We start from the raw sequence: 24991 nt of genomic DNA, 5'->3' as shown, positions 1-24991 counted from the left end.
GGGCTGGGGGTGCGGGCATGGGGCAGCGGGGGTCGCACGGGGAGTGCGGGATGGAGCTGGGACAGCTCTGTCCCCGGCCAGGGGCGGTGAGGGGAGGAGCGGGACGGAGCGGAGCGCTCCGGGGAAATGCGGGGAAGGGCGGGACGGAGCGGAGCGCTCCGGGGAATGCGGGGAAGGGCGGGACGGAGCGGAGCGCTCCGGGGAATGCGGGGAAGGGCGGGACGGAGCGGAGCGCTCCGGGGAATGCGGGGAGGAGCGGGAACGAGCGGAGCGCTCCGGGGAATGCGGGCAGGAGCGGGACGGAGCGGAGCGCTCCGGGGAATGCGGGCAGGAGCGGGACGGAGCGGAGCGCTCCGGGGAATGCGGGGAAGGGCGGGACGGAGCGGAGCGCTCCGGGGGCGGTGCGGGGCATTGCAGAGCGCTGCGGGCTCGCTCCGGGAGTGGCGCGGATCGTTCAGAGGGCGGTGCGGGGCGGTGCGGGATACTCGGATGCGGTGCGGATCGCTCCGGAGGCGATGCGGGATGTTCAGAGGGGCGGTGCAGGGAGATGCGGGTCACTCAGGGGTCGTGCGGAGATATGCGGGAAACTCAGGGGCGGTGCGGATCGCTCCAGGAGTGCTGCGGATCGCTCCACAGGGCGGTGCGGGGCGGATCGCTCAGAGGGCGGTGCGGAGCGGGGCGGGGAGATGCGGGATACTCGGGGGCGGTGCGGATCGCTCCCGGCGGCGCTCCGGGGGCGGTGCTGCTCTCTCGGGGCGGTGCTGTCCCAGCCGGGGCGGTGCTGTTCTGTTCTCTCGGGGCGGTGCCGTTCTGTTCTGTTCTGTTCCGCTCTGCTCTCCCGGGTGCGGCCGGCGCTGCCCGGCCATGCGGGCGGGCTGAGCGGCGCCGCCGCCGCCTGTCCCGGGCGAGGATGGCCTCCAATTTCAACGACATCGTCAAGCAGGGCTACGTGCGCATCCGGAGCCGCCGGCTGGGGGTGAGTGCCCGGGGGAACCTGCCCAGGGCTGGGCATTTTGCTATTTATTTCTTTTCCCCTGCCGCTCCTTTGTCCTCTTTATGCAAACTGAGCCGGGTGGGTTTTTCCGCAGGAAACAAAAAGATGAGGAGAGAACAATGAAGGCACCTGAATGTGCATTGTATATAGGTGTGGATGGATATATTTATTTTCTCAATCTCTCCCGTCGGCAGCCGGGGATGCTGCGCTGCCTCCGCCGCCGTCCCTGCCCTTGGCTCCGGGAGGGACCCGGGGCTGGGGCCGTGCCCGGGGCTGGGGTGCGGGAGCTCCGGGCAGAGCTGGGGGTGCGGGAGTTCCGGCAGGCCCTAGGAAGATGAATAGGACTCAACCAAACACAAATTCGAAAAATCCTAGCTTTTTTTTCCTATCTCCTACCTAGGCTGAATAGCAATCATTATTATCTACAGCCCTAAACTCACCCTCCTCAACTTCTACCTATACGCAGCCGTTTTCGTCACCCTAAATACAGGCAAAGTCCTAAAGCTATCTGCCCTAATAACTGCATGAAGGAACTATCTGCCCTAATAACTGCATGAAGGAACTATCTGCCCTAATAACTGCACGGACCCTGCAGCGCTCGGGTGCTCCTGTTCCTGCTGCCACTCCGGGTTTGGGCTCCTGCGTGGGGCAGGTGAAGCTTTGCGGTGTTTTCGGGGCTTTTAGAGTCGCTTGAGTTGCACCAAATGAAAATTCCCGCAGCCCCCCTTGGGTGCTGGTGTAATATTGGGGTTATTTCCAGGCTGTTCTGGGGCCGTGGCGTGATGCCGGTTCTGGGGTGAGCTCTGGAGTTCCAGGGATGCTCCTCCAGCCCAGGGCTCCCCCATATCCCGGCAGGGGATGGACTGGAGAGCTCCGTGTCCCTGAGGGAGCCTGGCCCAGGGGATGCACCTGGAAGAAGGCTGTGTGTGTGTATTGAACATTTCAATTGGTGTATCTGCCTCGCAGGACCGGAAAGAAACAGATTTATTGTGTTAAACACTGTTGTATTACTCCAGAATTTGTTCATTTCGGGGGAGTGTCTGTGGTCCTCTGAAAGCCAGTGCAGTTACAGCTCCCTTCTCTTGCTGTGCCCGTTGTGGGCAATGACTTCTCCACAGTTTTGGGAACTTGCATCTCCCTGGCTGCTTTGGAAACAGGAGAGATTGAGAACTCTTCCATCGGGCTGCATTTCTCAGCCCTGCACTGGCAGGCACAGCTCATGCTGTAAAACCACGAGATTCTGTGACATTTTGAGGGAATGCCATTGTAGTAAATTGGGCACAATTGTGTCCTGATTCAGCCTCATTACAGCGTTCAGTTTGCTCTGGTGTAAAGGATGAGTAAGATTAAACTGTGCTGTGTTTTCCCATGCTGTAACAGCAAAGCTCAGTGAAGGTATGAGTAAGGTTTTATCCAACCACACAATAGTTGTGAATGCTGTCAGTGCTGGTGCCTTTCCTTTATTTCCAGACCACTCTGAGGGTGCTGCTGCTGAGGAAGGGCCGGATGCCCTCTTAGGAGATGTGACAGCTGTAAAAATGTCATTTCTCTGCCCCCTCTACTCAGAGTACCCTGGGAGGTGCTTCTTAAATCAACCTTTTTAAAAGGCATTAAAAGCAAGACTTGGGTCTCCAGCCTGCTCTCCCTGCAAAACTGATGAGTTGGATGTGGTATCATTAAAAAGAGCATTATATGAAATATTCTTCCTCTTTTTTTATGGACCTACAGCCTACAAAGTGTAGGTATGCTGGCTTGTTGGGGTTTTTTTATGGACCATACACAGGTTATGATTTGGGGCTGCTTAGTTTCCAGCTTGGGAAGGGTTGGCCCATGACTCGAGAGCAGATGTGGCTGCAGATTCTCCCTGTGGCATTTTCTGTGAGCTGCTCCCAGCCCAGTGCCCTGATGTGCAGCAATGGGGAATTATCACCAGTCTGAGGTCTCTGGAGGCAGGGCTGGAGCCTGTCCCTGCTCCTTGGTGCCCCTTCCTGCTGCTGCAGGTGTGATGGGACACCTGGGGCTGGCTGAGCCTGAATTCAGTCTCACTCAGTGGCTGCTGTCATCTTGCCTCCTTCACAGGGTGAGCAATGGATTTCAACAGGTTGCTTTTGTTTTTTGTTATTTGGGTTTTTTTTTAAACAAATTCTTTTGTTATTTTGTTTTTGTTTAAACAGCCAACAGGTTGTTTCCCACAGCTGGGGAGGGCTGTGGGACACCCAGGTGCTGGAAAGGGAAGAAAAGGAAGGGAGAAAGGGAAGAAAATACTTCCAAGTATGGAAGAATAACTTTCAGACAAGCTCCCCAGGCCGTGGAACCATCAGGAAGGAAAACCCTGCAGGGCTGTGGTGGCTGAGGGGATCTCAGCTCCCTCCTGTGTGGCAGGATGCGATGGGAGTCGCTGCAGCCGCTCCCCCGTGCTGCTGGCACGGCTGCAGTCACAGCACTGCTCTCCGGGCTGGATGCAGCCCCTGCCTGTGCCTCTGTGGCAGTTCCATCTCCAAGGGAACCGGGAGCCACAGATTGCCTCAGAAATGGCTTTCCTGAGCGCCTGGGGTGCAGGTGACACCTTTGGAATGAGAGGGGAGCAGAGAAGCAGCTTGCTCAAAGCCCAGCCTCCTCTGAAAGGAACGTGACGGCTCTGCCAGGCCCTGCTCTGTAATTCCAAAATTGAATTTAGGCTAATTAGCTCTGCACCTGAACCCTTCCTGCGTGCCTCAGACGTGTGAGTTTAATTGAATATTATTTAATAGAATGGTTTCCATAGCAACATTTGTGCCGCATGTGTCTTCTGCAGAGCCAGATTTATTCAGGAAGAGTGAGCTTTCTCCTGGCTCTTTCCACCCTTGTAGGGAGGAGGATCATTGCCTGAGCCGGTGGTGTGGGGCTGGTGTGTCATTATTAGCAGTGACACACGGGAGGCTGTGAGCTGGGAAATGCTGACAGGGCAGAGGCAGCACCTCCAGAGTGCTCCAAAGCAGGGGAAAATCAGATTTGCTGTGGGAGCAGGGGTTCTGCCAGGGACCACCAGTGCCTGTGTCTGGGGAGGGACGCTCAGCGCTTTGGCAGCTGATAAATGGATTTATGTCTGAGCATGAAGCAGGGCTGCTGCTTTATGGCTTCTCTCTGTCTAAAAAGTCGTTTTTGTGCTCATGATTTTCAGATCGTGCCTTATTCTGTGGGTACAGGTGTGACCTTTCTGAGGGGGGAGTGCATTGTGGAGATGTTTCCCTGGTGGAAAACCTGTTCTTGGCTTTCCATTTTTGGGATGTGAACACACCTGAGCTTTCTCTTCAGCTTGGGCTGGCTCAATTAAAAATCCCAATTAAAATCAGAACAGGAGCAGATCTTTGAAGTGGAGGGGTTTGCAGCACTGCTGAGCATGAGGAGCTGCACCAGGGAAAAGTGTGCTGGTTCCAGGCTCACTTTTTGGGTTTGCGCTCCCTGTCCAGGCCGAGCTTCCCCTTCAGTATCCTGAGCCCTGGTGGGAGATGTGAGTGCTGGAGCTGTTCCCTCTTTAGTGTGACCCTCCTTGAGGACAGAAATGGGATCTGTGGGGCTCAGGTTTCTGTGCCTGAGGAGCCTGCCTGGCCCAAAGCATCTCCATCACATCAGGGGGAAGGAATGTGGAGTCGGGGGTGTCCTCCGGCCTTGGGGCACTCGTGGGCAGCCCTGCGTGCAGGGTTTGTGGTAACTGAGCCCTCAGCCTGTGCCAGGAGGGAGCTGGGGCTGCCACAGCTCTGCAGCCAGCTGTTTGCTCCTGGGAAATGCTCGAGTGCTGCTGCATTGATTGAAAAACCCAGCGGAAAAAAATTGTCCCAGACATCTTTTTGTGAAAATCCTTTCCTTGGGATTTTTTCCTCCTGAGGAGCTGAGAGGTCTCAGGAGCAAAATGCAAGCAATGGTTATCTGCTGCTGTGGAATGCAACAGGTGCATCTGGGACTGGTCTCGTGTGGTTTTTTGTAATTAATGGCCAGTCACAGTCAGCTGGCTTGGACAGAGAGTCTGAGGCAGCTGCCTTTGTTATAATTCTTTTCCTTCTATTCTTTTTAGTATAGTTTTAATGTAATATATATCATAAAATAATAAATAAGCCTTCTGAACATGGAGTCAACACTCTCGTCTCTTCCCTCACCTGAAAACCCCCGTGAACACCGTCACAAAAATTAGTTCTTCATTTTCTGGCTTGCCTGCTTTGCTTTGCTTAGTGGTTTCCTGGCAATGTTAAACTTTCACCTGCAATGAGGAGGGTGTGGAGCCTTGCTGTGTTTATTGGAGTGCTGGGTGAGGAGTTCCCTGTGCACAGTGGCCAAGGCTGAGCTGGGAACACCCAGCAATTCTGTCCAGGGTTGTTCCCACAGAGCGCCAGCGCTGGCTGCACACCCTCATTTCAGATGGGAAAACTTCTGCCTGTGCCTAGAAATTTGGAGAAACTCCTGTGTCACCCTGGTTTTTTAAGATTTTCTCAGCTTTTTGATGTTGACATTCTTGTAGTGAACTTTCTCACACACTTTCTGTAAATAACTCATTGTTTTGCATTCCTTTATAGAAGTAGAGAGAGTTGATGGTTTGTCCAGCATCATTGGAGAGGTGGCACTGTCACCCTCCAATCCGCTGTCACTTTTGGAAATCTATAAATGTTGGAGTCAGAAAATAAACTCCCCTTTTTCTTACCTTGAGAGCCGCAGTGTGAGCTTGTGTTCTTTCGTGTCCCATAGGGACACTCCTGCCCGAAGCTCAGGGCTCGCCCAGTCCAGCAGAAAGGTTTGATTGTGGAAGGGCTGGAGCTCTGAGGGTCGGCTGTGCTGGGTTTGAGTTGTGGCGAGCGCTGGGGCAGCCCCGTTGAGCAGCCTGGCGCTGCACATCCCTGTGCCCAGCACTGTGCCGGGCGCTGCACATGCCTGTGCCCAGCACTGTGCCAGGCTCTGCACATGCCTGTGCCCATCACTGTGCCGGGCTCTGCTCATGCCTGTGCCCAGCACTGTACCGGGCGCTGCTCATGCCTGTGCCCAGCACTGTGCCGGGCTCTGCACATCCCTGTGCCCAGCACTGTGCCGGGCGCTGCTCATGCCTGTGCCCAGCACTGTGCCCCGCTCTGCACATGCCTGTGCCCTGCACTGTGCCCAGCTCTGCACATCCCTGTGCCCTGCACTGTGCCGGGCGCTGCACATGCCTGTGCCCTGCACTGTGCCGGGCGCTGCACATGCCTGTGCCCAGCACTGTGCCGGGCGCTGCACATGCCTGTGCCCTGCACTGTGCCGGGCGCTGCACATGCCTGTGCCCGGCACTGTGCCCCGCTCTGCACATGCCTGTGCCCTGCACTGTGCCGGGCGCTGCACATGCCTGTGCCCGGCACTGTGCCCCGCTCTGCACATGCCTGTGCCCTGCACTGTGCCCAGCTCTGCACATCCCTGTGCCCAGCGCTGTGCCGGGCTCTGCACATGCCTGTGCCCAGCACTGTGCCGGGCTCTGCACATGCCTGTGCCCAGCACTGTGCCGGGCGCTGCACATCCCTGTGCCCAGCACTGTGCCGGGCTCTGCTCATGCCTGTGCCCAGCACTGTGCCGGGCGCTGCACATCCCTGTGCCCAGCACTGTGCCAGGCTCCACTCAGCTCGGGGGCTGCGAAAGCCGCTGGGAGGAGAGGCAGAGCGGGGGAGAGACAATCTGCAGGACTGCAACCATATGGTGCGGGAGATCGGGTGCCTGGGTACCTGTGCCAGCGAGTTAACATGAGGATTTCAGAGCCTGGGCTGTGAAAACTGGAAAGGAGAATGATGTAAGGCTGGGGGAAGGGGGAAGGAGAAGGGAAAAAGTTCCTGTGTCTCAGTTTGAAGCAGCTTTATTAATAAAACTCTGTTCACCTCTGCAGCTCCTTCCAGTCTGGAAGTTGGAGAGAGGGAAAAACTGAACAGATTTCTCAGGCACCAAGTGCAACCTGCAGGATATTAATCTCCCTGGAAATTCAGAGTCCTCCCGAGCTGCCAGATAAGGTGTTAGAATATATTCACAGATATTAAGATTTCTTATTGCTTGGAGCCTGTCAGTGGCAGCAGGGATGGCGTCCAGAACATTCCTGGGGAGGTTGGAGCCTTTTCCTGGAGCTGATGAGGGGAGGGATCCCAGCGAAGGCCAGAGCAGCTCCCTCTGGGCACTGGGGCAGAAAACCCTGTGGGTTTGGTGTGGCACAGAGATGGGGGATCAGAGGCCAGGTCTGGGTCTGTTGGGGTGTTGGGAGGGTGCCCAGGATGAGGTGAGAGACGAGAATTTGACTCCAGGTTCTCAGAAGGCTATTATATTATATTATATTATATTATATTATATTAATCACATCACATTACATTTATTACATTACATTTATTACATTACATTTATTACATTACGTTTACTATATTACATTTATTATATTTTATTATATATTAGATATTATATTAGATAATATCATATTACATTGTATTTGTTATATATTACATTATATAATATATAATATATAATATATATAATATAATATAATATACAATATATGTTATATATAATATATAATATATAATATATAATATATAATATATTATATATAATATATTATATATTATATATTATATATTATATATTATATATTACAAATATCATGTATAATACAAATATATATAATGTATATATATACATTATATACATTTGTATATTATATACAAATATAATGTATAATACAATTAAATATATACTATATACTATATACTATATACTATATACTATATACTATATACTAGATAATATATAACATATAATATATAATATATAATATATAATATATAATATATAATATATAATATATAATATATAATATGTAGTATATAATATATAATATGTAGTATATAATATATAGTATATAATATATATTGTATATTATATTTGAAAACTATAGTAAAGAAAGAGAGAGGATACATCAGAAAGCTGGAAGGGAACGAATATAAAAACCCATGACAGACTCAGAGAGTCCAACACAGCTGGCTGGGATTGGCCATTAAATTAAAACAATTCACATGCTGGGTAAACAATTCTCCAAATCCCATTCCAAAGCAACAAAACATGGAGAAGCTGAAGCTCCCCAGGAGAGGAAATCCTGGAGAAGGGATTTTTCATGAAATATCACAGTGACATGTGTCCTCATGGGGTCACCCCTGTGCTGGGGGATCAGGTGCTCAGCCTGCCTCTGGAGGGGGTACAAGGGAGTTTTGCAGCTCCCCTGGTGGAATCACATTTTGTTTCTTTTGGTGTTTGACTCGTGGGAACAGCACGGAATGATGAGGGTCTTAATTTGTTCCCAAAGAACCCCACCAAAAGCCAAAAAGGACAAACCTCAGAACTATTCCTGATTTTCCCCAAAAGATTATACAGATCATTATTTGGAATATGGAACTCTTGCTTTGATGTTGGCACATCTTTGGAGGAGGAATGGTTTTTTTGTGCTTTCCAGCCTGTTTTCAGATAAATCACCTTCTGTGCTCTTTGAAAGTTGGGCTTACCTTGTGAAGTCAATCAATTCCAAATGTTTCCATGGGCTGAATTGACTCCTAAACAAGCGCCTCTTACCCATTTGCCATCTTGTTTAAGATATATATATTGCATTGTAACAAGTTTAAAGCAAATCTGACCCTTTTCCTTTATCCCAAACGCTTCCCTGGCCTGCTGGTTGTGGATCCTGGCGCTCTTTTCCTTATTTCCTCTTTTTTGGTAGAAAAATCTGTGATTTCTGCAGGTGACAGCCCCAGCCTGCACGGTGTGTCAGGGATGATTGCCCAGGCAGTGGAAGAGAAAGGAATCCTGATTATAAACAGGTGAAATTCACTCTGTGGTGCTTCTGGGGCCTTTTCATCAGCAGCTCCTTTCCCAGTGTGGAATTCTCCCTCTGCTGTGCAGGGCATTGCCCTGCAGTGAGATCAGGGATAAATGACGTTTTGCAGAGCCCGTGGAAACACTTGAGAGAAAGTAACAGATGCAAGGGCTGCTCCTGAGAGTGACATCTTAATTTGAGCCTGACATCTTAATTTGGTGTTTGTGTAGCTTCAGGAACGCTGGGGAAGATGATGGACTGCTCCATTATCTTTTTGTCTGGCTTCATCAAGTGCTGTCAGAAATGCCAGTGAGAGTTCAAGCTGCTGGAATGGATATTGGTGGGGTTTTTGTTGTTGTTGTTTTACTGATAATGTCGCTTGTTTCGGTTCAGGAGATCAATAGGGTCAACAGAGTGGTATTTCCCCTCAGTGATGCCAGTGTAAGAGGTTAAATTGTCCCTTTACTTGCCAAGTAATGTTTGTCTGGGGAGCTCTCAATGAATTCTCTGTCTGGCAAAGGAAAATTTGCTGTGATGTGTCCAGGAAGGTGAGGGGGGATGTTTGCTGCTGTTCTGCATTGATCTGTTCTGAATGAGTGGCAGCTCCTGGCACGGTGCTTGTGCTGAAACACAAGTGGCCATTCCCTGGTAAATGCAGGAGTGCAGAGCTTTTATGGACATTTTTTAATGCAGCTTTCTTCAGCTTGGATCTCCCTAAACGTGAATGAACTCCTGAACTCAGCCTTTAATTACCCAGGTGAGACGTGAGGAATTCATACGAGCTGGGTTTGTGCATGGAGCAACCTGGAGAAGGGCAGGAGGGCTGGAAGAGGGTGGAAGGGGGAATTCTAGCAGGGAAGTACTGGCTCTGCCATCCTTTTATTCAGTGCTTCTTTAACTCAGTATTGCTCCATTCATCTAAATCAAAAGAAAAAAAAAAACAAAAAAACAAAACAAAAAAAAAAACCCAAAAAAACCAAACCAAAGCAAATCAACAACAACAACCGCAAAAAACCAAAACCAAAAAAAATCCCCAAAAACAAATGAAAAAGGTGCTCTGTGTTCCGAGGAGCCCACAGTTGGACACAGCACTGCAGATGTGCCTCATGGGGCTGGGCAGAGGGACAGGACCCTTCCAGATGTGCTGGACAGGGGGACAGGATCACTCCAGAGGGGCAGGAACCACTCCAGATGTGCCAGGGTCCCTCTCTCCCCTGCCAAGGCCCACCCTGGTGCAGCCCAGCCTGCTGGCACCCCCTGGCAGCTCCCTCTGCCCTTCCCTGCCCATCCCTGGGGTTCCACAGCTGCTCCCGGGCACTGAGCTCTGCCTGCAGCGCTTTGGGGAAATGGGGAGCAATGGGGTGACTTCACCTGTGCTGAGCCAGGGCTCGCTGCACACCTGGAGCTGTCTGCAGGGATGGCAGAAACTGTGGAAAAATTGATCACAGAAACCCCTCTGGTGCTCCCTGCAGCCCACGGCTGGTGCCAGAGGGTGCCAGCAGGCCGGGAGTGGGAGATTATTCCCATTATTCCCATTATTCCCATTATCCCATCTGCTGAGGGATGCTGGCAGGGTGTTTGTCACCTGGGATCTGCAGGCAGCTCCTCACAATCATCATCACCCCAGGTTTGTAGGTTTTTACTCTGTTTTCAGGCACAGCTGGGCTGCTCAGGGATGGAGAAACTGCAGCCCTTCTCCCCTGGCTGGCTTTGGATGTGGCAGCTCAGGGCTGGAAAAGTTGCTTTATTAGCACAAAGGGTTTGTTCCTGTGCAACTTCTGCCCCTTTTTTTTGGGGTCTTCTTAGGTGTCATCTTAAAATCACGAGTCCAGCTCTGAAATACAGCAAGTGCAGCTCCTGCAGAGATATTTGTGCGCTGTGAGGGATGGAAAGCTGAGTTTGTGAGGATCCCAGGCGTGGGGCAGCTCCCAGCCGTGCCTGCTGCCCTGCTGTGGCTGGAGTGTCCTTGGCAGGGCTGGGGTGGCCGTCACCCAGAGCATCCCATGCCCTAATTAGCGAGCTCTGTGAGTGTTAATGAGCTCAGCAGTGCCCCATGGCCTGCGGAGCTGGAGAGCCAGATGCTCTGGCACACAGGGATCACTGCAAACCCTGCAGCTCCCTGATCCCGCACGGGGCTGTTCCCAGGATTGTGCCACGACTGGGCAGCACATCCAGCTGCAGATCCAGCTGCAAATTCTGCACGTCCAGCTGCAGACCCAGCTGCAAATTCTGCACGTCCAGCTGCAGATCCAGCTGCAAATTCTGCACATCCAGCTGCAGATCCTGCTGCAAATTCTGCACGTCCAGCTGCAGACCCAGCTGCAAATTCTGCACGTCCAGCTGCAGATCCAGCTGCAAATTCTGCACATCCAGCTGCAGATCCTGCTGCAAATTCTGCACGTCCAGCTGCAGATCCAGCTGCTGGCAGCACCAGCTGCCTGCCCAGAGCCCAGTTTAGCCCCAGGGAAGCCTTTGCTGTTTCTCCTGCCCAGTCCCACCCCAGGCTGGGTCTCTCTCCAGTCCCATGCCCAGCAGTGACCGTGCCCTGCACAAAGCTCGGCCGATGTCCAAGGAGCCAGATCTGATGCTGAGCCCCAGCCTGGCTGCCTTTTCTCAGCTGTCCCTGCCAAGGGAGGGTTTCTGCTGTAAATGCTTCTTGGCTCTTCTCTGATGGCCTGCAGCAGAAGAGTTTTTTCTGCTTTATTCAGCCATATTAAGGATTTATGTAAGGATTAGGGATTTCTAAATGTTGAGGTTCATAGGGTGTTTCAGGGGGAGAAATTTGGTTTAGATATTCTGGGTTTTAGTGGGATTGATAATGAATTGTGAGAGATTTGGGGAGATATTTTGTGGTATTGGTTAATTGCTTACTGGTAAACCGACTAAATAGGTTGAGAACGGCATTTTTGGACTTGAAAAAGTAAAATAAATGGTATTTGATGGCTGGGATGCCATCACTGATCACTGAATTTATGCTGTGAGCCACTTGCTGAGGGCCTGTCTGGTTATTTTTTTGTTTTGCTCTCGAAATCCCACTGTTTTTGGTGGCAGTTTGGGCTTAGTTGGAAGCTGCCAGGTGTGATGATGGAGAGTGGGCTGTGAGCAGTTGGCAGGGCTGGCAACTCCTGCCTCTGTGGGCAGGCTGAGCTCAGCTGAGAGCTCTGGGAGGGCTGCAGGGAATGTGGCAGGAGATGGAGAGATGGAAAAGGTGATTTTAAATCCACCCTGCACAGAGCCTGCCCCAAATGACCTGGATTTAAATTCAGTTAGACCCTGGGAGCAAAGTGACAGGATGGTCCTGGGTTCTGCGCTTAAATAATCTGCTTTTTGCATTGTCCATTATTCCTGGTGCTCACAGGGCACCCTTATTCACAAAATGCACAAAGCACAGAATTCACAAAATACAGAATTCACAAAAACCCTCCTCACACACGAGGATTTCTGGCTGGGCCCAAAAAAAGAGGATGGAGCTCCCCCACAGCCTGGCCTTGTGCTCCCCATGAACTTCTGGGGTTCCACAGCAGATTGAGGATTTCCCTTCCCTGTTGGTGCTGCTGATGCTCGGCTCAGTGCAGGTGCCAAGTTCATCCTTTTGTGCCTCCAGATTTACCAGAGATGCTGGTTGGTGTTCAAAAAGGCCTCAAGCAAAGGGCCCAAGAGGCTGGAGAAGTTCTCAGATGAACGAGCTGCTTACTTCAGGTGCTACCACAAGGTAAGGAACAGGTTTCTCTCAAACTAATTGAGGGAAATTATTAATAACGTAAAATTATTGAGAAAATTATTGATAACAAAAAATTATCAATCAATACATTAATTAATAACATAAAATTATTGAGAAAATAATTGAGAAAAAATTATTGATAACATAAAATTATTGAGAAAATAATTGATAAAAATACAAAACTCGAACAGCCCTCATCAGTCCTGGGGGAGGTTTTATCCATTATAAAATCCTAAAGGGGACATCCTCACCGCTGGAGGTGTAAAACAGAAATAATGTGTTAAACAGAAATAATTCTTTTGGTGTAATATTAACCTTTAAATCCTTTCTAATCTAATCTTGCTCTATTTTTTAAAAGTGGGAAGGTCACAGTGCCCTAAAATGAAGGTAATGTGGGAGCACTCAGTTGGGGTTTATGGAGTGAACTGGGAATTTGCATACACAAAGCAAATTGCCCACATAATTCCTTTGGTGCCACAAGGGAGGGAAAATAATTAGAATTCAGGCTGCAAAATCTGCAGACCGAGTTGCTTTTCAGGTGAGTGTCTGGTTTTCACTTGTTAAAAATAAATAAGCAACCACAAATTGCCACATTCTTGAACAAAATACTGGAGGAAGGAGGAAATTCTTATTTCTTTTGCCTTAGTGATGTGCCAGAATCCTCAATATTCCAATAAAAGCTGAGCCAATTGTGTCCTGCTGACAGGAATACACTGAGCCCTCGAGGGGCTGGGTTTTAATCTGATTGTATTAATCTTGCCTTGCAACAGCAGGAGTCATTTAAGCAGTCTTTTCTGCCTGTTTATGGAATAATCCATTTGGAAAATTGGATTTTGGAACGTGTAATTGTTTTCCAGGCAAAACTGTATCGGTGGCAAATGAAATGTTTCCAGTCTGACCACTCTGCTGAGGAGGAGCTGCTGAACATTTATTTTAGTGATTGCTGTCACTTAGCTGGGAGTGAGGAGTGAGGCACCAGGCTCAGGGCTTTGGGTGTAAAAGCTTTTTCCAGTCATTGTTTGGCACCCAAACGACAGAAATCTGATTCTGAATCTTTAAAACACTTTCTGATACTGAAAACTGTGATTTTATTTTTGCTTTTATTTATTTTTTTTTTTTAAGTGGAGCAGTCTAACAAATCCTCAATAAAAAATAATACAGAGAGCAGCTTTTCTGCACTGTGCTGGAGCTCCAAATTGGGTGAATCCTTTGGGTTTCCCTCTGCCCCTCTCTGGTGCTGCTGCCCCAGGTTGTGTTTCTCCTGCCCCTCGTGTGAATATTGCTCAGCCTGGAGGGAGCTCTGGTTCCCCCTTTCCCTTGGCTGCAGTTCCCTCAGGATGGTGATGTCCTGGATGATGTCCCTCACTGATGTCCTACAGAGCTGGAGTGTCACCATGGTACTTTATGAAAAATCCCTTTGCCAGGATTTTTCTCCTGAGAAGCTGAGAACCCTCAGAGGAAAAGAAAAACAACAATTATATTCTGCCGTGGAGTGCAACAGGTGCATCTGTGATTGGTCAGTGCTGATTGTTTTTAATTAATGGCCAATCACAGTCAGCTGGCTTGGACTCTCAGAGAGTCCTTTCTTATTTATTCCTTTTAATGAGCTTTTGTTATTTATTCCTTTCTATTCATTTCAAGCCTTCTGATGAAATCCTTTCTTCCATTCTTTTAGTATAGTTTTAATATATAATTTTCTTTTAATATAATATGTATCATAAAATAATAAACCAGCCTTCTGAAACATGGAGTCAGACCCTCATCTCTTCCTCATCCTGGGACCCTGTGAACATCCACCACATTGGAGGATGTGGCTGCTGCATCTCCCAAGGGAGGATGGAATTTTGTCACAGGCATCTTTTATGAAAAATCCTTTCCTTAGGATTTTTCCTCCTGAGAAGCTGGGAGGCCTCAGGAACAAAATGTGAACACTGATTATCTGCTGCTGTGGGATGCAACAGGTGCATCTGGGATTGGCCTCATGTGGTTGTTTGTAATTAATGGCCAATCACAGTCAGCTGGCTCGGACAGAGAGTCTGAGCCACAAACCTTTGTTATCATTCTATTCTATTCTATTCTATTCTATTCTATTCTATTCTATTCTATTCTATTCTATTCTATTCTATTCTATTCTATTCTATTCTATTCTATTCTATTCTATTGCATTCCATTCCATTCCATTCCATTCCATTCCATTCTACTCTACTCTATTCTATTCTACTCTACTCTACTCTACTCTATTCTGTTCTTAGCCAGCCTTCTAATGAAAATTTTTCTTCTATTCTTTTAGTATAGTTTTAATGTAATATATACCATAAAATAATAAATCAGCCTTCTGAAGCATGGAGTCAGATCCTCGTCTCTTCCCTCACCCTGGGACCCCCGTGAGCACCATCACAGAATTTCCCCTGGCATTTCCCACTGAGGTGATTCCTGCAGGGCTGCGTCTCCTCAAGAGCCATCCCAGAGACCCTGGGCCTGCTGGTGCTGTCCCACCTTCCTCTCCCTCTCCTTGCCCTCCTCTGCTCCCCAGCGATGCACAGATCCCTTTCCAAGCTCCCCACTCAAATCCCCAATTGTGCTTTCCCAGGTCACGGAGCTCAGTAACGTGAAGAGCATCTCGAGGCTGCCCAAAGGCACCAAGAAGCACGCGGTGGGCATTTATTTCAGTGATGACACCTCCAGAACCTTCGCTTGTGACTCAGGTGGGTCAAACAGCCGCGCTCGGAGCGCTGGCTGTGGAATTATAAACGCGATGTACCCACACAGAGATTTTCTGGGCATTTGTGCAGAGCTTGAGGCAGATGAGTGGTGCAAGGTGCTGCAGATGGAGTGCCTGGGAACACGAATTAATGACATTAGCCTTGGAGAGCCTGACTTGTTGGCATCTGGAGTAGAGAGGGAGCAGAGTGGTAGGTACAGAAATATCGACATTTTCCATTTTTTATTGCATTATTTTCAAGCCTTTTAGACTGTACATAATGATATTGGAAATTAAAAGGAGCAAAACTGTTTTTCCAAGTCCTCCTTGCTTGTTTTGGGGTGTTGGTTTTGGTTGGTTGGGGGTTTATTTTTGGCTCTTGCTACCAGAGATAATAAATAAGTTATCTAGAATTATTTTGGAGTAGCACTTCCCTTTCTCAGATCAGTTAGCTGCTCTTGGAGATGGGAACGATTTGTTGTGTGTCTTTTTGGTGTGATGTCAGTGGCTGAGGCTTTGTAAAGAGAATAATAAATAACAGTAATTGCATGCAAAACCTGAGCCCGTGGCTACTCCACTTTCCTGTGCAAATGAGCTCATTACCTGCTCAGGCACTGGATTTATTCACAAATTGCTCACAACTTTATGAGCTGTTTGCAAATACCAGGATTATGCTGGTGCACTTCTCCTCAGGCTCTGAGTGCACACACAAATATTTGATGCCCTTTGGGTGCAGCATTTGACTGCCCCAAACGTGGGGTTTACAGAGTTATAGAAGGAATTCTTTGTGTGGGAATGATTAGCTCTAAGTGCAAACAATAGGGATGGAAAATAGGAAATTCCTTGAATGACTTGCACCTGTGCTGGGCAGGGATTTTAGACTAACCTTTTGTTTTTCTCCCAGAGAGATTCAATGTGTATTTGATGCCATCCCCTAATTTAGATGTGCATGGGGAATGTACCTTGCAGATAACATTTGAGAATATCTGTCTTTGGGACATCCAGAATCCCAGAGTCAAACTGGTCTCGTGGCCTCTCAGTGCCCTGCGGCGCTACGGGCGCGACCCAGCCTGGTTCACCTTCGAGGCGGGCAGGTAGGTGGGCATGGGTGCTGTGGGTGGGCATGGGTGCTGTGGGTGGGCTGGGCTCCTGTGGGTGGATCTGGGCTCCTGTAGGTGGGCATGGGTGCTGTAGCTGGGCTCGGCTCCTGCAGGTGGATTTGGCTCCTGCAGGTGGGCTCGGCTCCTGTAGGTGGGCTCAGGTCCTGCAGGTGGATTTAGGTCCTGCAGGTGGGCTTGGGTCCTGTAGGTGAGCTGGGGTCCTGTGAGTGGATTTAGGTCGTGTAGGTGGGCTGGGGTGCTGTAGATGGGCTGGGGTGCTGTAGATGGGCCCGGGTTCTATAGCTGGGCTCGGCTCCTGCAGGTGGGCTTGGGTCCTGCAGGTGGGCTTTGGGCTTGGGTCCTGTGAGTGGATTTAGGTCCTGCAGGTGGGCTCAGGTCGTGTAGGTGGATTTAGGTCCTGCAGGTGGATTTGGCTCCTGCAGGTGGGCTTGGGTCCTGCAGGTGGGCTCAGGTCATGTAGGTGGATTTGGCTCCTGCAGGTGGATTTGGGTCATGCAGGTGGGTTGGGGTGCTGTAGGTGGATTTGGCTCCTGCAGGTGGATTTTGGTCCTGCAGGTGGGCTCAGGTTGTGTAGGTGGATTTGGGTCCTGCAGGTGAGCTGGGGTCCTGTGAGTGGATTTAGGTCCTGCAGGTGGGCTCGGCTTCTGCAGGTGGGCTCAGGTCGTGTAGGTGGGCTTGGCTCCTGCGGATGGGCTCGAGTGCTGTAGGTGGATATAGGTCCTGCAGGTGGGCTGGGGTGCTGTAGGTGGGCTCAGGTCGTGTAGGTGGATTTGGGTCCTGTGGGTGGGCTCGGGTGCTGTAGGTGGATTTGGGTCATGCAGGTGGGTTGGGGTGCTGTAGGTGGGCTCAGCTCCTGCGGGTGGGCTCAGGTCATGTAGGTGGATTTAGGTCCTGCAGGTGGGCTCGGCTCCTGTGGGTAGGCTCAGGTGCTGTAGGTGGATTTAGGTCCTGCAGGTGGGCTTGGGTCCTGTGAGTGGATTTGGGTCCTGCAGGTGGGCTCAGGTCGTGTAGGTGGATTTGGCTCCTGCGGATGGGCTCGAGTGCTGTAGGTGGGCTTGGGTCCTGCGGGTGGGCTCGGCTCCTGCGGATGGGCTCGGGTGCTGTAGGTGGATTTAGGTCCTGCAGGTGGGCTGGGCTGCTGTAGGTGGGCTCGAGTGCTGTAGGTGGATTTAGGTCCTGCAGGTGGGCTGGGCTGCTGTAGGTGGGCTCGGGTGCTGTAGGTGGATTTGGCTCCTGCGGGTGGGCTCGGCTCCTCTCTGCCTTCCCGGGGGTGTCTCCACCTTTCCCCAAGGGTTTCCAAGGGTTTGGGAGCTGATCTGCAGCCAGAAGCCAGCCTGGACCCGTTGCAATTAAAGGGGTGAAACAAGTATAACCCCCCCCCCCCCCCAAAAAAAAACCCTAATTGAAACAGTGAAACAATTATAGCCCCGCCCAAAAACCAAATTAAAATGCTAAACAAATATAACCCCCCAGAAGCCAAATTAAAATACTGAAATAAATATAACCCCTCCCCCAATCCAAATTAAAATACTGAAATAAATACGCCTCCCCCCTAAAAAACTAATTGAAATAGTGAAACAAATATAACCCCCTCAAAAACCAAATTAAAATGCTAAACAAATATAACTCCCCAAAAGCCTGATTAAAATACTAAACAAATATAACTCCTCCCAAAGCAATGCAATTAAAATACTGAAACTAGTATAAACCCTCCCAAAAAACCAAATTAGTAGACTGAAACAAATATAACCCTTCCCAAAAATCATCCAATAAAAATACTGAAACAAGTATAAACTCCCCCCCAAAAAGCCAATCAGTTAATATACAGAAACAAATATAATGCCCACAACAAGTCCATTTAAAATATTGAAACAAATATAAACCCTTCCAAAAAGCTCAATTAAAATACTGAAACAAGTATAAACCCTCCTTAAAAATCCAATTAAAATACTGAAACAAATATAACCCCCCTCAAAGCAAATTAAAATATTGAAACAAGTGCAACCCCCCCAGAAGCCTAATTAAAATGGTGAAACAAATATAAGTCCCAAAACCCAATTAAAATAGTGAAACAAATACAAACACCGGTTAAAATACTGGAACAAATCTACACCCCTAAAAAAAGCCACCTAAAATTTGTATTTGTTGTTTCAAGAGGAAGACAAAAGTCTGCATAACTCATTAAAAGTCCAAAAGGGGAAGACAAATTAATCCTGCCTGACACAGATTCCAGATAGAGCCTAAATATAAAAATCTGGGTTTGTGTAGGAGCTCTCCAGAGCCTTTGCACCGGTGAAGGAGCAGCTGGGTGTCAGTGAACGCACCAGGGCTGCACACAAGCACAGACAGCAATGATGCCCTTTGGTTTCTGTGGTTTTTTTACGTTCCCTGTATTCTCTGCACATCCATTTGTAGCTCTGTGGCTGTTGTATCAGTGGCTGCTTGTCCCTGTGGTTTTCCATGGCTTTTCCCTAGGCAGAAAGACAAAACAAATTCCAGAGCTCCAAGTCCTGAGGGCACAGAGCCCCAGTGCTCTCTTGGTTCTTGCTGGGAACCAAAATTGAGAACAACTCTCAGAGATATTTCATGGACCCAAGATCCACTCTTATATTACCTCCTTACTAAATGATCCCAAGTTCCATTTCCAAGTTGAGAAAAGGCAGAAACAGAGAGTGGCAATAACTTTGTTCTGTTTCCTGATTAAGGAAAGGCAAAAGCAGGTGGAAATAACTTTGTTCTGTTTCCTGGTTGAGAAAAGGCAAAAAACAGGTGGAAATAACTTTTTCCCATTTCCTGATTGAGGAGAGGCAGAAACAGAGGGTGGAAATAACTTATTCCATTTCCAGGTTGACAAAAGGCAGGAACAGAGGGCGGCAATAACTTTGTTCCCTTCTGGTTGAGAAAAGGCAGAAATAGAGAGATGGCAATAACTTTGTTCCATTTCCTGGTTGAGAAAAGGCAGAAACAGAGAGTGGCAATAACTTTGTTCCATTTCCTGGTTGAGAAAAGCAAAAAAACAGGTGGAAATAACTTTGTTCTGTTTCCTGGTTGAGAAAAGGCAAAAAACAGGTGGAAATAACTTTGTTCTGTTTCCTGATTGAGGAAAGGCAGGAACGGAGGGTGGCAATAACTTTGTTCCCTCCTGGTTGAGAAAAGGCAGAAATAGAGAGATGGCAATAACTTTGTTCCATTTCCTGGTTGACAAAAGGCAGAAACAGAGAGGTGGAAATAACTTATTCCATTTCCAGGTTGACAAAAGGCAGGAACAGAGGGCGGCAATAACTTTGTTCCATTTCCTGGTTGAGAAAAGGCAAAAAACAGGTGGAAATAACTTTGTTCCGTTTCCTGGTTGAGGAAAGGCAGGAACTGAGGGTGGCAATAACTTTTTCCCATTTCCAGGCTGAGAAAAGGCGGGAACACAGGGTGGCAATGACTTTGTCCCCTCCTGGTTGACAAAAGGCAGGGACACAGGGTGGCAATAACTTTGTTCCATTTCCATGTCGAGAAAAGGCAGGAACAGAGGTGGCAATAACTTTGTTCCATTTCCAGGTTGACGAAAGGCAGGAACAGAGGGTGGCAATGACTTTGTCCCCGCCTGGTTCCCCCCTCGTTGTGCGAGGGGGTTTTGGGGTGGCTCGGGGAGGTTCTGGCTCCCTCTGGGCTGGACCCTGCGCTGCCCTGGGCTGTGCTGTGCCTTGCAGGATGTGTGACACGGGAGAGGGGCTCTTCATCTTCCAGACCAGGCACGGCGAGGCCATCTACCAGAAGGTGCACTCGGCCGCCCTGGCCATCGCCGAGCAGCACCAGCGGCTGCTGCAGAGCGCCAAGGACTCCAGGGTACGGTGGGCAGGGGAGGGCACGGGCAGGGGGGTCCGCAGTGGGCACCCACCAGATTGGGCTCTTCAGGGGGAGTGTTATTGGTATTGTCGTAATCATCCTTAGCAGTGTAATTACTTTATTATTATTAATATTCTTACTATTAATAATAAAGTAATTATTATACTTTAGTTATTATGCTATTATATTTAAGAATTATGCTGTATATAATTATTACATTTATTATTATTATTATTATTATTATTATTATTATTATTATTATTATTATTATTATTATTATTTCTTCATGCTTGATTATAAAATTTAGAGCAATCTGTATAAGCAGAATTCCTGTTCAAGGATAAGTGCACATTCCACAGTGTTTGTGGGTGCAAAGTTAGTTCATTCAATTTTTAGTAGTAGTAATAATAATAATAATTTTTTATTGTTATCATTAAATTCTGCTTGATTATAACATTTAGCTATTATTATTATTATTACTAAATTCTGCTCGATTATAAAATTCAAGGCAATATGTATAACTGGAATTCCTGTGAAAAGCAATTGCTGATAAAAACAACAAGGGCACACACATTCCTCAATGTTTGTGGGTACAAAGTTAGTTTGTTCAATATATTATATAGGATTATTATTATTATTACTACTTAGGATTGTTATTATATTATTATTATTAGTATTATATTATTATTATTATTAAATCCTGCTCGATGATAACATTTAGTGCAATATGTGTAGCTGGCATTGCTGTCAGAAGCAGTTGCTGACCCAGGCGTGCTGCAGGTGTGGCTGACCCTGTCGTGCCTTGCAGCTGCAGCTGAGGAGGAGCGAGCGGGCCGTGTCCCTGGGCACCGTGGTGCCCCTGCCCCGCAGCGCCTACTGGCACCACATCACCCGCCAGCACAGCACGGGGCACCTGCTGGGGCTGCCAGGTGAGGACATGCCAGCTGGGCGCCGCCCTGGGGGACACAGACGGCCCCGACGCTGCCCCAAGGGGGGCACTGGGACACTGCCCTGGGGACACTGAGACACCTCTGACACTGCCCCGGGGGGACACTGAGCCGCTGCCCCAGGGTGGCACTGAGCCATACCTGATACTGCCCCCAGGGTGGCACTGAGACACCCCTGGCGCTGCCCCGGTGCGACACTGAGACACTGCCAGGTGGCACTGAGACAGCCCTGGCACTGAGCCCTGACACTGCCCCCAGGGTGGCACTGAGACAGCCCTGGCACTGCCCTGGGGACACTGAGACAGCCCTGACACTGCCAGGTGGCACTGAGCCACACCTGATACGGAGCCACCCCTGACACTGCCCCCAGCGTGGCACTGAGCCTGAATGCTGCTCTGCTCCATGCGGGTGGCATTTATGGGGGTGGCAGTCATGGAAGTGGCACTCGTGGAGGTGACTCTCAACCTGAACGCTGCTCTGCTTCATGGGGGTGGCACTGATGGGGCTGACACCCATGGGGGTGGCACTCACCTGAACACTGCTCTGCTCCATGGGGGTGGCACTCGTGGGGGTGGCACTCATGGGGGTGGCACTCACCTGAACACTGCTCTGCTCCATGGGGGTGGCACTCGTGGGGGTGGCACTCACCTGAACACTGCTCAGCTCTCTGGGGACAAGGACATGTCCTGTTTGGGAGGGACAGCTGGGGATGCTGTGGCCAGCAGGAGCAGGGACAGTTTGGGTGCCGTGTCCCCAGTTTAGGAAGGACATTGAGCTGGGGGAGCGAGGGCACCACGGCTGGGCAGGGTCTGGAGCACAGATGCTGTGGGAGCTGGGGCTGTTTGTGCTGGAGCAGAGGAGGCTCAGGACAGACCTGCCCCGAGCTCTCAGTGCCTTTTGTACCACCTGGCTCTGCATGGCTGCCTCGTACTGAGAGCCTTCATCATTCACTTTGTGTGCCTGTTAAAACTCACCCAAAACAGCCACGTCCCCCAGAAGAGGGAAACGAGGGGAAATAAAAGGAGATGCTCAAACCTCAGAGGAGCTGGGCCAAAGTCAGCTCCGTGGAGTTGTGTTTGTTTTCAGAATTAAAATCCCCCAAAAACCCCCCAAAAAAAGCCTTAAAGGAACTATTTTTCCCTGTTCTTTCTTTCCAACGCTAGAGGGGGCAGGCAGCCCATGGAAAGCTCCTTGCAGAGCAGGGATGCAGGATGAAGCAGCACTGCCTGCCTGCCCAGAGCTGTCCATGCATGGGGACATGGGGACATGGCAGGAGGAGCTGCTGGTGGCACAGTCTGTGCCCTTCCCCAGAGCCCTTTATTAAATCAGTAATGCAGCACGGAGCTGGCACGAGAGAAACAGGCTGCAGGGGTACAAACCACTTGGTTTATATTTAGAAAAATACCTTGCTTGTTAGACTGGGAAAAAAAGGATCTAAAAGAGCATTTTTACATTTTAAATGCAAGTCAGAACTTATAAAAAGCAAATTAATAACTTTTTTTTTTTCAAACTTTCTGTTCTGAAGGAAGGGGTAAAGAAAACCTGCGTGGGTGTTTCTGAGCTGGAGCAGCAGATTAAGCAGGGTTAGGCTGAGTTAAGTGCTGTGTGTGTGAATCCTGCCTGGCTGCTGTGTTTAACTGGGCTGGTTTTCCCTCCCTGGCTCTCTCTCAAGGTGCTCGCAGCCCCCTGAAGCTCCCTGGCACCACGGACACCTTCCCATCCTGCAGCTCAGGAGAGGAGCCCAGGCACAGCCTCGCTGCCTCTGCCCTCTGAGCAGCAGGGCTGATGGCAGACAAGGGTGCAAATGCACACAAGCCCATGTTGGATGAAGATTTCCTGCGATACAAAGGATTTTTTAAGCTTTGCCAAAAGCAGAAACGCTCCTGTGGATGTTGGGGAGAAGAGCCAAGCCACCAAACCCTCTGGTGTAACTTTAAATACACTGGACAGAGAAGAAATCACTCCCTGAACACTCCCACTGATTTTGTATGATAGGTATGTTGTAAATATGTGAGAATCTGCTGTAGCGTGGTTATTTTGGCTCCCGACACCGATTTGTGGCAATGCTTACCTTGAGTTTTTCCCATTATTGTCACCCTGTTCCTGATCTCTGGAATGGTGGCCAGTTTGAAACAACTCTTGGATACAATTTTTCCTGTTTGAAGACTTGATTGATTTCTTTTAAAAGAATCTCCTCTTTCCTGTATTTATTTCCATCTCTGTAAACATTGAAAATAAAAAAAAGTCCCATGCAATTTGTGGTGCAGTGATTTGGTTTTTTGTTGGTTTGGGGGTGGTTTTGGTGGTTTTTTTTTGTTTGGTTTTTTTTTTGGGTTTTTTTGTTTATTTTTGTCACTCAATTAGCACAAGCTAATTTTCTTCTAGGACAGAATCATGGTCTCGGGCTTTGAGTTAAAAATAGCAAAAGGTAAATGCTGGATTTCCACGTGCAGGAATGTTGTGGGAACAGAGCTGGAGTGGAATGGAGGCTCTCGGGGAAGCCAAGCCAGGCAAATGTGTTTGTGAAGGAAATAAAATCAATCTGCCATCATTGGGGAAGGTACCCCACAGTGCAAAGAGGAACTTAATTCGTTGTAAATAAGGATTATGTTCATCTTTGTTTTTATCATAGTTCAAATCTTTTTTTTTCCTTAAATGAAGATCTTCCCTTTTTCTCTTGATCAAGATTTAATAAAGCAATTTTTGCCTCCTCGAGGGAAGGCAGTGATTGATTGAAGTGGGTTGGTTTAGCATTTGTCTGAATGAAACACCTTTTATTTTTCCAGCTTTCCCTGCTGTCGGTGCTTATTCTTATAATTGTGTTTAGCTTTCCTTTCCCTTCCCTCACAGCAGAAGAGCTCCATTAATATTGAAGGTGAGCATCTCTGGGATCTGTGGCCTGCAGGCGGATTGGCAGTCGGTTAAACAGCCACACAGGTGGAATCAATTTGGGCAGAGCTGCACCTGAGCCTGGTGCTGAGCGTTTGGGGATGCCAACAGCCCTGCAGCCCCGGGCTGCGAGATCAGGCCAGGATGTGAATCTGCTGCTCTCATTAACTTCCACAAGGGCAGATTGATCCTCTGCTCCCACCAACACTAATGAAGCTTTCTCTGGTTCTCAGGGAATATTCTGCCCCTGCCGCGAGCCCTGTGGTGTTTGAAGGAAAGCTGGTTTCACACAGGAGCCTCTAATTAGAGCCTGGGCTCGGCTCTATTGACTTCTCCGCATTCTGGATTTACCAACGCGGGGAAAAGTTTGTGGTGGTTGATTTTTATTGCCTCTGGGTTCTGATGCTGGAGATCTGGAGGCTGAGAGTCTGAGAGTTTCTGTGCTGACAAACTCTGACCCTCAGAAGAAAAACACTACATTTGACCTGAGGCTGTGGAGAAGGCTTCCAAAACTGATGGGGAGAGCTGGGATTACAAGTGTGTAGTGTGGTTAGAAGTGTGTAATGTCGTGTAGTAGAAAACTTAGAGATTAAAGTTTTAAAATACAGTAAAATTTATAAAACAAGATAAAAATTTTCAGGCAGAAACGAGTAAACTCCTTTACCTTCTTCACCTTCTTTTTCATAAGTTGTAGCGTGTTGTAATTAGACAAAAAAGTGCACATTGTGAACTTGGAGTGATTAGTTATTAAATTTAAAGAAAAAATAATTTAAGTGTAATTTCTTAATTAAATACTTAAAAAAAAAACCTTATAAAGAAAGATAGTAAGTTTTGACAATCCAAAAAAAAACAAACATTAAGGGAGTTGGGTGCTGAGGCATTCAGGGTGGTTGCTTTGTCCACGAGTGTTTTCCCAGCTTTTCCACACTCTGGGAATCTTGCAGGTAAAAGGA

General features: G+C 48.6%; 1 protein-coding gene across 3 annotated transcripts; it reads left to right on the top strand.

Moving 5' to 3' along the window:
- Positions 1 to 833: 833 nt before the first annotated feature.
- Positions 834 to 23404, top strand: DOK5 (docking protein 5). 3 transcript variants are annotated; one of them, XM_058814788.1, is made up of 8 exons: positions 834 to 976; positions 12427 to 12534; positions 15134 to 15248; positions 15336 to 15455; positions 16149 to 16338; positions 20067 to 20202; positions 21011 to 21131; positions 22822 to 23404. In XM_058814788.1, exons 1-8 carry the CDS (start codon positions 911 to 913, stop codon positions 22920 to 22922), a joined length of 957 nt encoding a protein of 318 aa, XP_058670771.1. In that variant the 5' UTR covers positions 834 to 910; the 3' UTR covers positions 22923 to 23404. The 3 variants fall into 3 exon arrangements, with proteins under 3 accessions (XP_058670771.1, XP_058670769.1, XP_058670770.1); XM_058814786.1 differs by having other exon boundaries at positions 20938 to 21131; XM_058814787.1 differs by lacking the exon at positions 12427 to 12534 and having other exon boundaries at positions 851 to 976; positions 20938 to 21131.
- Positions 23405 to 24991: the final 1587 nt, after the last annotated feature.

This window comes from Ammospiza caudacuta, chromosome 15, assembly GCF_027887145.1.
Source record: "Ammospiza caudacuta isolate bAmmCau1 chromosome 15, bAmmCau1.pri, whole genome shotgun sequence".
NCBI classification, from domain to species: Eukaryota; Metazoa; Chordata; class Aves; order Passeriformes; family Passerellidae; genus Ammospiza; species Ammospiza caudacuta.
The sequence above is the reverse complement of the archived record's forward strand: the minus strand, read 5'-3'. Positions and strand labels throughout refer to the sequence as shown.